We start from the raw sequence: 14,475 nt of genomic DNA on the forward strand, positions 1-14,475 counted from the left end.
CCCTGCACACACTACCTCTGGCTTTCATTGCCAAGAGCAAATTCTACAGTAATTATTCTTCCATGATTTCCATTTAGTGGCTCCCTAGTCTACTAAAAATCCCCCTTCATTTGGATCATTTCCCTGCTTTTGCATTTTGAGGCCACATTTCTGTTCAGGTGGAAGGTGCAGAGTACTGACTAGTTATTAGAAACAACTCTGAGCTTGCCACCCGAGCACTCTTCTTCCTTCTTCCTTCTGCTCTGAAGACAAACTTCTGATGAAACTTGCCCTGCAGCGCAGAGGAGGGCAGCTTCTTCCCATACAGCTGTCTTAGCATGCTCAACTACGAGCTCACATCAGAATTCTGAGTTATAATGACTCAAAAAATGTTCATGTGAATATTTTCTGAGTGAAGGTGAAACTCAGCTGATCAGGATTTAAACAACTAGCATTATCCCCATCCCCCTCCCACAAACAAAAAGCTTTTATGGCATTGAAATTCATGGGAAGCTCTTGCTTGGGAACAGATTGCTATAATTTTCATAACAAGAGGAAAAACTGTCTAAATATTCATAATGAAGTGCCCTGAGGTGCCTCCAGCTCATCACATCTGGACTTTCTTTCTCTTTTTTTTTATTACAATTGATGTAGATTTGTACCCCCCCTGGATAGGAAAAATAGCCCCCCAAAAGGGCAGTTCAACATCTTTCTGAACTAATGGTTTAGTCTTATAGATTCAGAAGACCAGTTTATCAGGTGGGTTTGAAAAATAAAAGTCCTTGACAGAATTTGTACAAAGGCAGATCTGGCTTCTGAATAAATGATGGCTGGTGGGACAGAAGCCAGGTTTTCCCTGCCCAACCTCACTCACTTTATAACTGCACATTTGTACCACCTGTATGATCACCCTGTTCATCGATTTGCTTCTTAAGAGTTGTCCACCATGATGATGACACATGGTGCCTTGCTCCTATCGTTAAATCATTGGTCCCTCTAGATCAAAGATGTATATCCCTTACCATGGATATCCCTTACCATATACCCTAGAGAAGTGCCAGGGGCTCAGTGGGCATATAATAAATGGTGGTTGAGCAAATGGAAAGTTATGAATGACTTAGGACTTACTGGGCTTTGAATTGAACACAGGGTCTTTTAAAAGCTAATAGCCATGGGCCCCTTTCCTAACCATGTAGTCACCAGTAGGAAAAGGATACATATGTTTATTAAGACCCATCTTCTGAGTAGTTAGCAGAGATTATCAGTGTTCCTTGGGACTGACAGACCCTTTACTCTTTCTTGCCACTGCTTTCACCCAATTAGCCTCAGACTACCAGGAACTAACCTGTAGTCTGATGTAGTCAAAGTGAAGTTGATTGGCTCATTGCAGTGAAGGAGACTGCACAACAGAGGGCCAGTGTCTATCACATTAAACAAAAGAGAAAAAAAAGCCAGTGTGGTGGTGTATGCCTATAACCCCAGTGACTCAGGAGGCTGAAGCAGAATGATTGCAAGTTCCAGTTTAGCTTTGACAACTTAGTGAGATCCTATCTTTAAAAAAAAAAACAAACTTGTTTAAAGTACTGAGAGTACACCTTGGAGGAGACCCTGAGTACAAAGAAAAAAAATTTTTTTTAGTGAATTTAGTGAAATGTAAATGAAGCTGTGTTTTTATAGGTACAAACAAAACAGGGCTCTGTGGCAACATAGTCAGCATCCCTCTAGACTGGAAGGTGGACCCAGGTCCTATTTCTTCAGCAGTTATGGAGTGAAGCTTGAGGTGCAATGCTGTATCCAGAAACCCTTATACTAAGGCTCTGCACTTGTGGTGGTAGACAGGTTGCTTCTTTGGATCAAAGTCACTTAGTTCCTTAAAGCAAAATTGGAATGTTTCATTCTTACTGAAACAGTTTTTAAAAGCAGGTTTCTGATAGTCTGTGGTTTTAGGGGAAAAATTTTCTTGGGGGAATAAGAAAACAATAGTTGCTCAAAAATGAGGGTGGTTACACTTTATACCTGTAGCACATGCTTGGGAGAGACTGTTGCCTGTTCTGCAGCAGCATTGGTCTCTTAACCCCTGCCTGATGAATGATGGGCACATTATTACTCTCTTGGTCTGAGCTGATTGTTGCTTTCTCACTACATGTTGAAACAGGAGAAAAAAAGGGCCAACTCTCTACTGTTGGGAAGCCTTGGACCCTTTTTTCCATGCTGGATCTTTCTGCCCACTTATCTACCCCAAAGCTCACTCATTCTTGGGCTTGGGGTCACATTCAGTATGAAACATGTTTCCTACACACCTGATGTGTACAAAAGCCCTAGAGTTCGAGGTCCCAGGAATCCCTCCTCTTCTTAGGAAATACCTTTCATCAAGTGTCCCCAACACAGACCTTGCTATCTGGATGATAATGAGGGCCATCCTGTGAGAGTACCTGTCCTACCCATATTGCTTAAGATCTGCATTTCAAATACAGTTCTCTTGGAGAAGATTTTGTGTTTTCTTGGTGGATAGCCTTTCTCCCAGAATCTCCAAGCTTCTCATCTGAGCAGAAGAAACTGCCCCTGAGAGGAGAGGTGATCTGACCTCTGTTCTATAGTAGAGAACAGGATGGTTTTGTTTCTCAGATTTTCATTTCTTCTTAAAAAATAAAAAGAAGCCTTCTCCTTTTACAAGAGAGTAAAATGTATTATAGTTAATACCTGGAAAGTAATAGGAAAGCCAATTTTCCAGCAGTGTTTGAGACCAAAGGTGGTTGCTGTGACTTGGGGTTTACAGTCAACTTCATAAAGAAAGGTGCTGAGTTAGAGTTGACATACACAGTGAAGTCTACATTGGGCTTTATTTCCCCAAGTTTAAATGTAGACCAGGCCACTATTGACATTTGGACTGGACCATTCTCTGTTGTGGAAACTGTCTTGCATGCATCACAGAACTTTTAGCAGCATCCCTAGCCTGTATCCAGTAGATGCCAGTAGTACTCCTAGCCCTAGTTTTAACAACCAAAAATGTCTCAAGGTATCACCAAAGTCCCTTGGGAGCATGTCTCAGTCCATTCTGTGCTATTATAACAGAATACCATAGACTGAGCAATTTATAACTGATAGAAATCTCTTTGGTTCATGGTTCTGGAAGTTGGGATATCCAAGATCCAGGAGCTACATCTCAACATGCCATCTGCCCAATATTTGCTTACCCACCCTGTATCAGCCAGAAAACTAACATTACCTGGTGTCAAAAAAAATGTACACACTGGGCCCTGATCTGGTGCTAACAGAAACTATCAGCCTTGAAATCATTATGAACAAACAGTTCCTGCTGTGTTCTGATGTAGTGGAAGACATCACATGGGCAGGAGAGAACAAGATATTGAACTCACAGCCTCAAGCCCTTTTATGGTCAGCATTATCCATTCTTGAGGGTGGAGTCTTCATGACTTAACACTTCCCTTCAGGCCCCACCTCCCAACACAATGGCATTGGGGAGTCAAGTTCTAACACATGAGCTTTGGGGGACACATTCACACTGTAGTAGAGCCAGTTTTAAATTGCTAGTGTATTCTGCCCTAAGCTCCATTAGGGCACTGCGGCATCATTACCATATGATTCACAGTGGATACTCAGATATCTATTGAGTAGATGGCAAGCCTAGTATATATTTCATTCCCCTCCCACTAGCCCAGGTTCTTAGAATATGACCCATATTTGGAGTTCTTATCTAGATTGAGCATGTAGCACACCTGATCCCAGAACCACCACCACACTCCCAGTCCTTGCTGTTGCTTGGCTCCTTGCTACCATTGAATCTTGGCTAATATCCATTGCTAGACCAGTGAGTTTCACTGTGTGTTCCCAGAGCCAGCAAATCCCCAGACCCCACCCCAGCCCTACCCAATCAGAAACCCTGGGGGTGGGGCCCAGCTATCTGTTTTGGCTAGTCCTCCACCTAGTGTCAATGCCCACTCAAACATGAGAACCACAGACCTAAACCAAGTTTGTTTGTTTGTTTGTTTTTAAGATTCCCTGATCATGAGAATCACAGAGAGTTACTAGAAGGATTCCTGGTCCTACCTTAGACTTGAAGATTCAGAGCCCCAGGAAAGAGGTCTGGGAAGCTATAGAATGACTAGGTGCCCCACGTAATTCTTATCAGGAATGACTGAGAAGCACACCTCGGTCTTACTCTTCTAGGATGTTTCCTAGACCATTGTACAAAGCCCACTTCCATGTTAGTCCTCTCAAGTGGGATCCTCTTTTATTTTGAAAGTTATTTCCCCACTTCTAACACTTGAATGCTTTCAACTAGATGCGTGTCCTCTCCTCAATGTTGTCCTGTGGAGAACTGTGTATATGCATGCCTCATGTCCTCTACTTGATTATAAGCTCCCTGACAACCATATACTAGTCTTATTTACTTTATTCCATCTTCTCCAGGACATGATAGAATTCCATGCCCTTACATGCAATGCCTAAATACAAAAAGCTCTGGAAATTCAAAGGTTTTAGTGCTCATTGGGTGAAAAAAAAATTTGCCTGGACTGATTGACATGCATCTTTTATTGGTCGCTTGGGGTGACTAGTCATCCATTTGCTGCAGAACTTTAATAGTTCCAGGTGTGTGTGTGTGTGTGTGTGTGTGTGTGTGTGTGTAGGGGGGTGTTATATGTTATATGGTATGTTCAGTGTATTTCCTTTCTAAAACCTGAAAAATTCTGTCCCCAGGGGTTTTGTATAAGGGATTACAAAGTAATAATGTCTCAGATAACAGTTGAATGGGAGAAATTCTGATTATGATGTTGGTGAAATTAAATATCACTGAACTTGATACTCTTGTTCTTGTGACCTAAAGAAAAAGAAAACACTATTTCCAGGTGTATCCTGATGCTTTCCACCATTGCTGATGGCTCTGGAAGGCTTCCTACTAGACTCTGAATGTGGCACATGGAACTTTGATCTTTGTATCCCAAAGCTGACTGAGCTCAGAGAGTTCTTCTGGATTTAATGTTAGGTCCTTTGTGTGTGTGTTCAAGTTGTTAATTATTTATTCTGCTTATAGTTTAAGCTGAGGGATTTTTTTTTCTTGTTGAACTTTTTATTGACTAGATCATAAAATCACTTAAAAGGAATTATGTGATATGGGCATGTGAGTTCAATTCCTTCAACCATCTTTATAATATCATGTAAATTTCTAAGTCTAGAGATTTGAAATAATGATTTGGGAGGGTGTGAATCATGACAGAATTTCTTGGTGATTTTTAATTGATCAAATTTCTTAAAATTTGAAAGCTGATAATCAGTTCAGGGGCTCTTGATCTGAGACTTAGGTAATGTCATCAGGATCCTTGTACCTTTTTATATTATATACATTTTCTCCATTCATTGTATGGTTTGTTGTGTTTTGTTCCTGAAAAGAGATAGTCATTGCTTTTTATAAGATTCTAAAGGACTCTAAGACAAAAAAAAAAAAAAAAAAGCTATAGAACTAATTCAGGATTTCAGTCTTATGTTAATTCATTAGTATTTTAAAATCTTCCTAAGGAAAAAAAAGAGACAATCGGCTCAGTCACTGGATAAATTGTGCCTTTTTTCTTTATGTGTGCCTATGTATTCATTCCTGTTTGATCCAAGGCTAATTAAATCCACCAAATTGATGAATAGATGGAAAATTCCTGCCTCCAAAAATTAATTTCATTACCTTCTCCATTTCTGGCCCCTATTCATGATCTTTATTATGATCTTTCCACATCCAAAATTGATTTGGGATTGTATTCTTAAGATATACCAAATGCTTCCTCTTTTGTGAACTCTGTCCTGCATGTAATCTTGCCTTTCTCTGAAACACAACAATATAACATCATAATCAGTTTATGTATGTGTTCATCTCTTTTTGTCACTCCCCTTCCCTTACTTTTCTCTAGGCATTAAATTGTCAATTCCATGCAAGGACAGGAGGGAGTGGCAGGGCTTACTCATATATCACAGGCTCAAGAGCTCACAGTATCTTCTTGGTGGTGGTTCAGTAAATATTTGAATTGAAATAGGAAACACATATTATGAAACTACAATCACAATATTGGAGTTAATAAACTTTCATGTTTACATTTATTTTTGATAAATTGTATGAGGAACTTAGTTATTGCCCAGTGTGCTTGTTGGAGCCCCCAGAGCATCATTGACATGCTTTGGGGGACCTGAGTGGGAGATGGTACAGTCCTACTCTCTTTTTTCCCATATTTTTATTGGTATATTATAGTTGTACATAATGGTGGGATTTGTTGTTACATTTTCATTCATGTACACAAGATAACAATATGATTTGACCAATATTATTCCCCAGTACTTCTCCTTTCCTTCCCTTCTTCCCTCCCTCTGGTCCCTTTCCTCTATTCTATTGCTCTCCCTTGGGTTTTCATGAGATTCCCCCACCACCCTTCTTTTCCTTTTTCCTCTCTAGCTTTCAAATGTAAGAGAAAACATACAACCCTTGACTTTCTAAGTTTAACTTATTTCACTTAACATAATGTTCTCAAATTCCATCTGTTTTCTTGCATGTAACATAATTTCATTCTTCTTTATGGTTCAGCTATAAAGAACTAATCAGAGCAGCTCTTTATTAGTTGATTAATATTTGAGGTCTGGAGGGAGATTTGATGTGCTAAAAGTGTTCTGCTAAAATTGACCAAACCCTCCTCTTGTCCCTCTGTGGCTGATCCCTGATTTTATACCTGAGGACAATGTATGATTGCATGGGTCATGTGTTCCAGAAAGTCCGTGGGGATGGAACCCAGTCCTGAGTGTCCTAATTCCTGGCCTCTTCTTCTACTTTCTGCCCCTCAAATGTTCTACTACTTTATAGGAATCATTTGAGAATCAAGAAATGAGAGTTCTGTGGGGTTCTAGGGATGCAAACAGGGGCAAGACATGCAGCAGCAACTTGCTTCATGGAGAGTGGTAGTAGGTAGTAGGCAGTAGCCACTAGCAGTACTATCTCCTCCTTTTATCTAAAGATGAAACTTTCTAGATAATTCTCTGTCTAATGTCTCTCACACAAAACAACATAGCTGTGGGGTAGAAGTGTTCCAAACTACAATATGGTGATGGTCACACAACTGCATAAATATTTCAAAACACACCAAACTGTGTAGTTAAAATGGATGCATTTTATGGCATTTAAATTGTCCTTCATTAAAACTGTTTTTCAGTAAAGCAGGAGACACCTACCCTTCTTAGCTTATAGGGAAACTGTAAGCATAAAGCAAAATGGCCCTGTGAAACATTTTAAAAGCATGTTAGCACTTTCTTGGCAGTATTTTCCCACTGTTACTACCAGTTAATTCCACAGCCATTTATCGATCCTCATAGGCACCAAAACATAGGAAAAGGATGACAGAGATACATAGGAAGAGCCTTATATATAATATAATGCCAAGTATTTTGAAAGTGTGAACTGGAAATTTCTCTCCTCTTCTATGGAGTTTCTTCATGTCAGGGTGCCTTCTGCTTTGAATAGTGAATACCTACCCAACCCCAAAGTTGTGGTAAACAATCAGTTTATTTATTTTTGTTAGTTGTAGTTGGACACAATATCTTTATTTTATTTACTTATTTTTATGTGGTGCTGAGGATCGAACCCAGCACCTCGCATGTGCTAGCCATGTGCTAGGCGAGCACTCTACCACTGAGCCACAACCCAGCAACAATCAGTTTATTAAGTCCTCTAACAAGAGATCCAGAGACAGGTCCCCTGAAGCTGGTGCATTTGAAAGACATCTCAGCAGTGTCAGAGCTCAGTGTCAAATTCTTGGCTTTCTTCTCACAATTGAAGCATGATTGCAACAGAGCAAACATTGCCCTGCCTTCCAACAAAGATAAAACAATGTTTAAAGCAAAAAGGCAGGGGCAGCTATTTCCAAGTCTTTTTTCTCTCTTTTAACCAGGAAACAAAATCTAATCGCCCCACCCCAAGCAGAGTATCTCTCACATTTCATTGGCTGTAAGTAGATCACATGTCTAACCCTAGATCAATCACCAAGAAAGGCGAGTGAGGTTAAAATTACTTGCCTGGACAGATTTTACTCTTCCCTAGAGCTGTGGAAGGCTTCTCCATTCCAGAATATAATGCCTGAATGAATTAGGCTTCTGTGAACCAGGAAGTGGGCTGCTAATGGCTGCTGGGAAGTCAACCAACAGCAGTCTATCATACTTTAAACTTTTTTGACTGAAAGGAATAAAGTATGACCTGTCCCTTCTTTCTTTGTTGTCCATGGGCATCTGATAATTCTTTGTGAAATGTCCCCTGATTTCCATCCAAAGAATTACTGTTAAAGCAAGGACCCTGCAGGGCAGTTCTTTAGTAATACTGTATGTGTTTGTGTTGTTTTAAGTTTTGAGGTCAGGTAGTCATATTTCACAAGCACAGTCAATAGGAAAAGAACATTTGACCAATTCAGATAAGGGAAGCTTTTGCTACTCCTAATCAAAAAGAGATGGAACATTTGTAACTATGTGGGTTTAGGAAAATGGTCTTGATGGGATTTAGAATTAGTGTCCCTCAATACAGGTTAATGAGCAAAAGCCATCTTAAGTCCAGGGTTTTCAACATGAGGATAGGGGATATGACTGATGTCTTTGTTTTCTGTGCAGTGGCTTAAAGATATCTGCAAAGAACTAAGTGATCCCTTCTCCTTCTCCCTTCCCTTTTCCTCTCCCTTCCCTTTTCCTCTCTCTTCCCCTCGCCCTCTGTCTCTCCTTTCCCTTCCTTTTTCCTCTCCCTCTTTGTCATATCTCAACCATAGATCACAGTGTGTCTGTATTATGGATTTTAAATTGCGTTTATTTTATGTATCATTATCTTTGATTGATGAGATGTTCACCAAAATAAAGAACTGCATTTCAGTGACATAAAGTATAAAAGGGACAGTATAATTGATACTTATGTATATAGCTTTAGGTTATTATCTGTCTGCAGGAACTGGCCTAAGCCTTGGGAAATATCTAAGGATATTCAAAGCCATTAGACTTATTGACTCTGGTCAAGAAGAATAAATGCCTGTTCTAGTAGATACTAGTTCTTGAATTTTTCTTTCTACCTCTTGTCCTAAGTCATAAAAGCTGAGTTTTCTAAGTCTTCACTTCTCAAATCCCCTACACGTGTTTTCATTGTCTTTACCAGTGCTTTCAGGTATGATATGATGTCAGACAAATTTCCAAAAGCATATAATTCAGGACATACTTGAATTGATTTTGAGTGGCCTTAGTATTTTTCCCTCTTTGAGGATTATGTATTTCCTGGCTAATCAACAGTCCCATCAGTGAATAAGCAGGTTCCCACATAGAGACCATGGGATGTATTGGAACAGGTTCATCCCTTCCCACACATATATGCATAAAGAATATTCTGTCAGCATTCATTGGCTGTTGTGGTTGACACACATACACACACAAATATATCAACATTTATCTCTTAAGACATACCATAATGATGTAATTTTTCATTGTTCTATGTACCATGTTGGCTTTATATAATATATAAATATCCTTTTTCTGATTTTGTAATGTGTGAAAGAAGGCAATAGGACAACATGTAAGCTTTTTGCTCTCTGTAGATGTGTGCTTATGCATGCACCTAAAGAGTTTAAAAAATGGTACACATCTGTTTTCCTGAAACCAAGAATGACTTTTTGCTTTCTTCCTGCAAAGTAGCCAGTGGCAGTTCACAATTTGTGAGGGGAAGAATGCAGACAATAAATATGAAGCCTACAATGAACACTCTTCGGGAATTTTCTTAGGGTGGCGCTAGCTTTATGCAGTTGTAATGGCCTACCTATTAAGTGTGCCTTTCTCTGATGTTAATGTGACAGAGAGCCCCTTCTCCTGGGGCAGCTCATTAGATAAAACACCTTAAAGGTTGTGTTTTCTTTTCTTCTTACAGGCAAAGATTACTGCAAAGTAATATTTCCATATGAGGCACAGAATGACGATGAATTGACAATCAAAGAAGGAGATATAGTAACTCTCATCAATAAGGTAAATGAAGGTTCTCTCTTGCCTTCTAAACTGTGGAGTGTTTTGGTGTGTCCATGGAATAATACAAAGTTTTGCTTTAGCCTTTGAAGCTCCTAGTTTTCATGATCCTGACCTTGGGAGAAAGAATTTGTATTTTTTCCTTTGATCAGATTAAGTCTAGGTGAATGAATGAACTTGAGAATAGAATAGGTTTCTGTTTGCCTTAGGACCAGTTGTAGATTTGCACGGCCCTGTAGAAAAAGTCTGTCCCAGAAGGAATAGTTCAGGAAGCAGCCTGCTTGGCTATAGGTTTTGCCCTCTACAGCAGCTGGGCTGCAAAGCTCTGTGTCATGAAGGACCCAAGAGGGGCTTTAAAAAGACTGGTCATGCCTCACAGGCAGAAAACACTTAAAGAATGTTTGCTCTACAGATCAAAGACAGGTAAAGTGCCTGAGAGAATTTTGCTTGTCTTGTTTGGACTAAGAAGGTTGGACAATTTTATTATCATTACAGCCAGAGCCCTGTAAACACCAGGAGAGCTATAAAATCCGAGTGAAGCCATGCGGTTTGCTGGGTCTTGACCACATACCATTTCTGCATTCATGCAGCACTCCTCACCAAGTCGCTAGTTGAGTCATATTATTCAAGTGATTCCTAGAACTCTTTGGTCTTTTCTCTGATGTACAGAGTTTTTATGATGGTCAGTGGGATTTGCCTTTATGATTAAGGTCAGCTACTTCTAGGAAATAGCTTTGGAGATTGTGTTTAAAGAGCCTAGTCCAAAAATGCGAGGGAATCGAGGATCCCAGAGGTTAAGTAGCTTGCCAAAGGTCAGATGTATTTTAGGGGAAGAGCTGGTCCTTTCAAGGACTCAGTATCAAAGTGGAGCTTTGCAGACACCTATCTGGAATAGCAAAATTATTCCATTTTGCAGATTACCTAAAAACTCGTCCATCTTTTTACCTGTGAAATATTCTACCTCTTAAGTTATTTCAGTATAGTTCTGTGGGTGTTGAATGTGGCAGGAGGAAATGAGAGGAGGGGAAGATGCTTGCCTTGCTGTTAGTTCCTTTCTGCAAATGAAGCAGGAATGGTTCTTCCTTTTTTTTTTTTTTTTTAACCACCCCTCCCCTCATCCTTCTGCTGGCCTCCTTTGGGCTGCTCTCTTATGCATTATGCATTCCTATTTTTAATCAGACCTGTAACCAAACAAACAGGATAAGGAAGTTGTTAAACAGGCATGAAGCATAATACAAATGCTTTAATAATTAGCACCAATAATTGATTTTAGTAATACAGGGAAAGGGATGGAGTGTTCCCCCCCTATAATGATAAAGCAACCAGAGAATTAAATAGATGCCATTTTTTGAAGGCAGGTGGGGCTCATTGCCCTATTTTTTAGAGGAGGGGATAGCCCCCCCTTTTTTTCTTGGTACTGGGGATTGAACCCAGAGGTGCTTATCCACTGAGCTACATCCCAGCTCTTTTTTATACTTTATTTAGAGACAGGGCCTCACTAAGTGCTGAGTCTGGCTATGAACTCAAAATCCTCCTGTCTCAGCCTTCCAAACTGCTGGGATTACAGACATGTGCCACCATGCCCAACCCAGTCTGCTCTTTTTTATTCTTCTTTTTAATTTTAAATCTGTTGTGCCCATAAAATTTAATAGGGTTTGAGAAAAGAAAAAAACACCATGGTTAATCTCTTACCTGAACATGTTGATTTCTATCTTAACACATCATAACCCAGTCCTTCCTTGCCATTTGAGTCCATGTCATGATGAGAACATATTCATCTTTTTTTTTTTTTTTTTTTTTTTTTTGTACCAGGGATTGAACCTAGGGCACTTAACCACTGAGCAACATTCCTAGCCCTTTTCTGTAGTTTATTTAGAGAGAGGGTCTCACTAAGTTGGTTAGGGCCTCTCAAAGTGGCTAAGGCTGGATTTAAACTTGTGATCCTCATGCCTCAGCCTCCAGAGCTATTGGGATTACAGGTATGCATCACCACACCCAACAAGAACATATTCATCTTGATGATTTTGTCCTTAACCTCATAGTTTAAGATCCAGTCTGAGGGCTGGGGTCGTGGCTCAGCGGTAGAGCGCTTGCCTAGCACATGCGAGGCCCTGGGTTCGATCCTCAGCACCACATAAAAATATATGAATAAAATAAAGGTACTGTGTCCAACTACAACAAAAAATAAATATTTAAAAAATAAAGATCTAGTCTGATAAAAGGAATCTGATTTTTCCGAAGACCTTGCGGGGAACATCTACCAGTCTAAGTCACCCAGTAGGGAAACATGAATAGGCCAGAGTAGCAGGCTGCTTTCAAGAGTATCCAGAGGGTTGTTGCATCCCATTTCTCTGCTTTCATTGATTTTATTTAATGTATTCAGAAGGAGTTTGATACTACATTTGCAAAATGTGCTGCTGTCATCTCCTGTGTACACTTAGTCCCTCAACCTGACTTACACACTGATCCTAGAGTGCATGTATTGTTTTGACACTTGGTCCCCTGGTTATACACTGCCCCCTCCCCCAAGCTGTTTACCGGTATCCCTGCCCCTTCCTGTCCATGTAGACACAGCCCAGGCCTGTGGGCCCAATAAGCAGTGGTCCAGCCTCCTTCTCTGTGCCTGGTCCAGAGGAAAGCCCTGGGGTGGTAAAGGATGCTTTTTCCAACTCCATTCATGCTCCATCTGCCTCATCTGTAGCACCTCAGCCCCTTCTTCTTGTCATCCCATAACAATGCTGTGCTCACATGACCTCTGTGCACCAACCAATCTTGGGTAGTTTCTCCTTCCTTTTTGGAAAAATCAAGACAATGATTGCTGACACTCCTTTCCTCAGGCATTCTGCCACAGTCCCTTTCTGGCCTTGGTCCTTGTGACTGTTCTGCAGGAACCTCCTGTGTCCCCATCCTGCTCTTGTGTCCTCAGAAATCTGATCCTAAAAAGCATATGTGTTCCTGCTTCTTGGGCTGTCCTCTGCCTACCCGCTGAACTGTCTCTTTGAGAGCTAATAACAGCCAGTCTTCACTCATGTACTTGAGCCCATTTTGAGCTTATTTAACAAAAATTCCTAGTGCTCTAACATTATGTTTTTATTATTATTTCATATGATCTTCTGGGAAATAGGGTCTCTTGTTGTCCTGTACTGGTGCAGGTTTTATTTTTATTCCCATAAAATTCCTGCCATCCTTGACTTAGCATTCTAGTTTGTCAGAAACAGCATGTTAAGATACAAGTCATGTAGGCTACCAGCTCAGAGAAACCAGGATTTGAATCTCAGCTCCATAGTTCCGGGCTGTGTGTTTTAGGGCATGAAACTTAACCCCTCTGAGCCTCAGTGTCCTCAGCCATAGTGTAAAGGCCACAGAGCTGACCTCACAGGGCTGCTGAAGGGAATTACTAAGACACTATGTACAAAACACCTCTTGCAGGAAGGATTCTGCCAGTGGTACCCATAAGCCTAAGAATTGTTAATTCAACTTCAACTGCTATTTCTTGGACTTCAGAGATGGGAATCAAGGGCTCTTGTGTCTGGGCTTAGCTGTTAGGGCTGGACTATGACATTAAGTGGGTAAAAATGGTAGAGGGAGGGGGGAGAGAGAGAGAGAGAAGAAATCCACTTAAAATAATTAAGAATTCACAGTGGGTACAATTTTAGCAAGAATTTGGAAGGAAAACATGCCCTAAATATTTAGCTTGCTGAAAGCTGTAAAAATGGAGTCTGAGCCTATAACCCTGGTGACATTCTAGAAAATACTTACTTCTTCCTCTAAATTCAGGAGTCACCCAGAAGTCAATTTAGATGATTATTTACTATTATAAATATATTCACCCTGCTTTGTTTAATATGCATTTTTGGGCTACTCAGGATTCAACCCAGGGGTGCTCTGCCACTGGGCTACATCTCCAGACCATTTTATTTTTTATTTTAAGACAGGGTCTCACTAAATTTCTGAGGCTGTCCTGCAACTTGTGATCCTCCTGCCTCAGCCTCCCAAGTAACTGGTGTTACAGTCATACACCAGCGTGCCCGGCTTAATGTGCGTTTTGATATGCGTATGTGTTGTATGTTTGAGTTTTGAGGTAAAAGACCTGAATTGCTGTTCTCTAAATTCAATTGCATTTGCTATGAGATTCTCCATTGGCCTTGAATTCTGCTGATACTGCCTTTTGTAGTCAGTTGGGGTGGGTTTCCCTTTGCCCTGCTTTTCCATGCTGTGGCAGGAGTCACAGAGCTGGAGTTGCCCTCATTTTTAGCCCTAGATTGTCAGTTCTTGTGGCTTTCTAGAAAATGAGTCAGACACCTTTAGTGGGAGTCTATAAGCCCTCTATGGTTCCTGAAATAATGTGCAAAGACCTAAACTATTTGTGTGTGTCCCTGGAAACTGAGATGTGGCAAGCTGAATGATTTGTTTTTTAGTTTATTTATAAAGAATTCTTGTGGATTTGGGAACATTTCCCACTTGTGCAGAACACAC

At 40.4% G+C, this 14,475-nt stretch overlaps 1 protein-coding gene across 1 annotated transcript in view; it reads left to right on the top strand.

The window, feature by feature from the left end:
* The window catches only part of Sh3kbp1 (SH3 domain containing kinase binding protein 1), a 332,949-nt gene that overhangs the window by 227,983 nt on the left and 90,491 nt on the right, over positions 1–14,475 (top strand). The window contains exon 8 of the mRNA XM_026405448.2: positions 9,908–10,002. Within this exon, the coding sequence (XP_026261233.2) occupies positions 9,908–10,002 (95 nt within the window). The remainder of the gene's footprint in view (positions 1–9,907; positions 10,003–14,475) is intronic.

Source organism: Urocitellus parryii, chromosome X (genome assembly GCF_045843805.1).
Source record: "Urocitellus parryii isolate mUroPar1 chromosome X, mUroPar1.hap1, whole genome shotgun sequence".
Classification (NCBI taxonomy): Eukaryota; Metazoa; Chordata; class Mammalia; order Rodentia; family Sciuridae; genus Urocitellus; species Urocitellus parryii.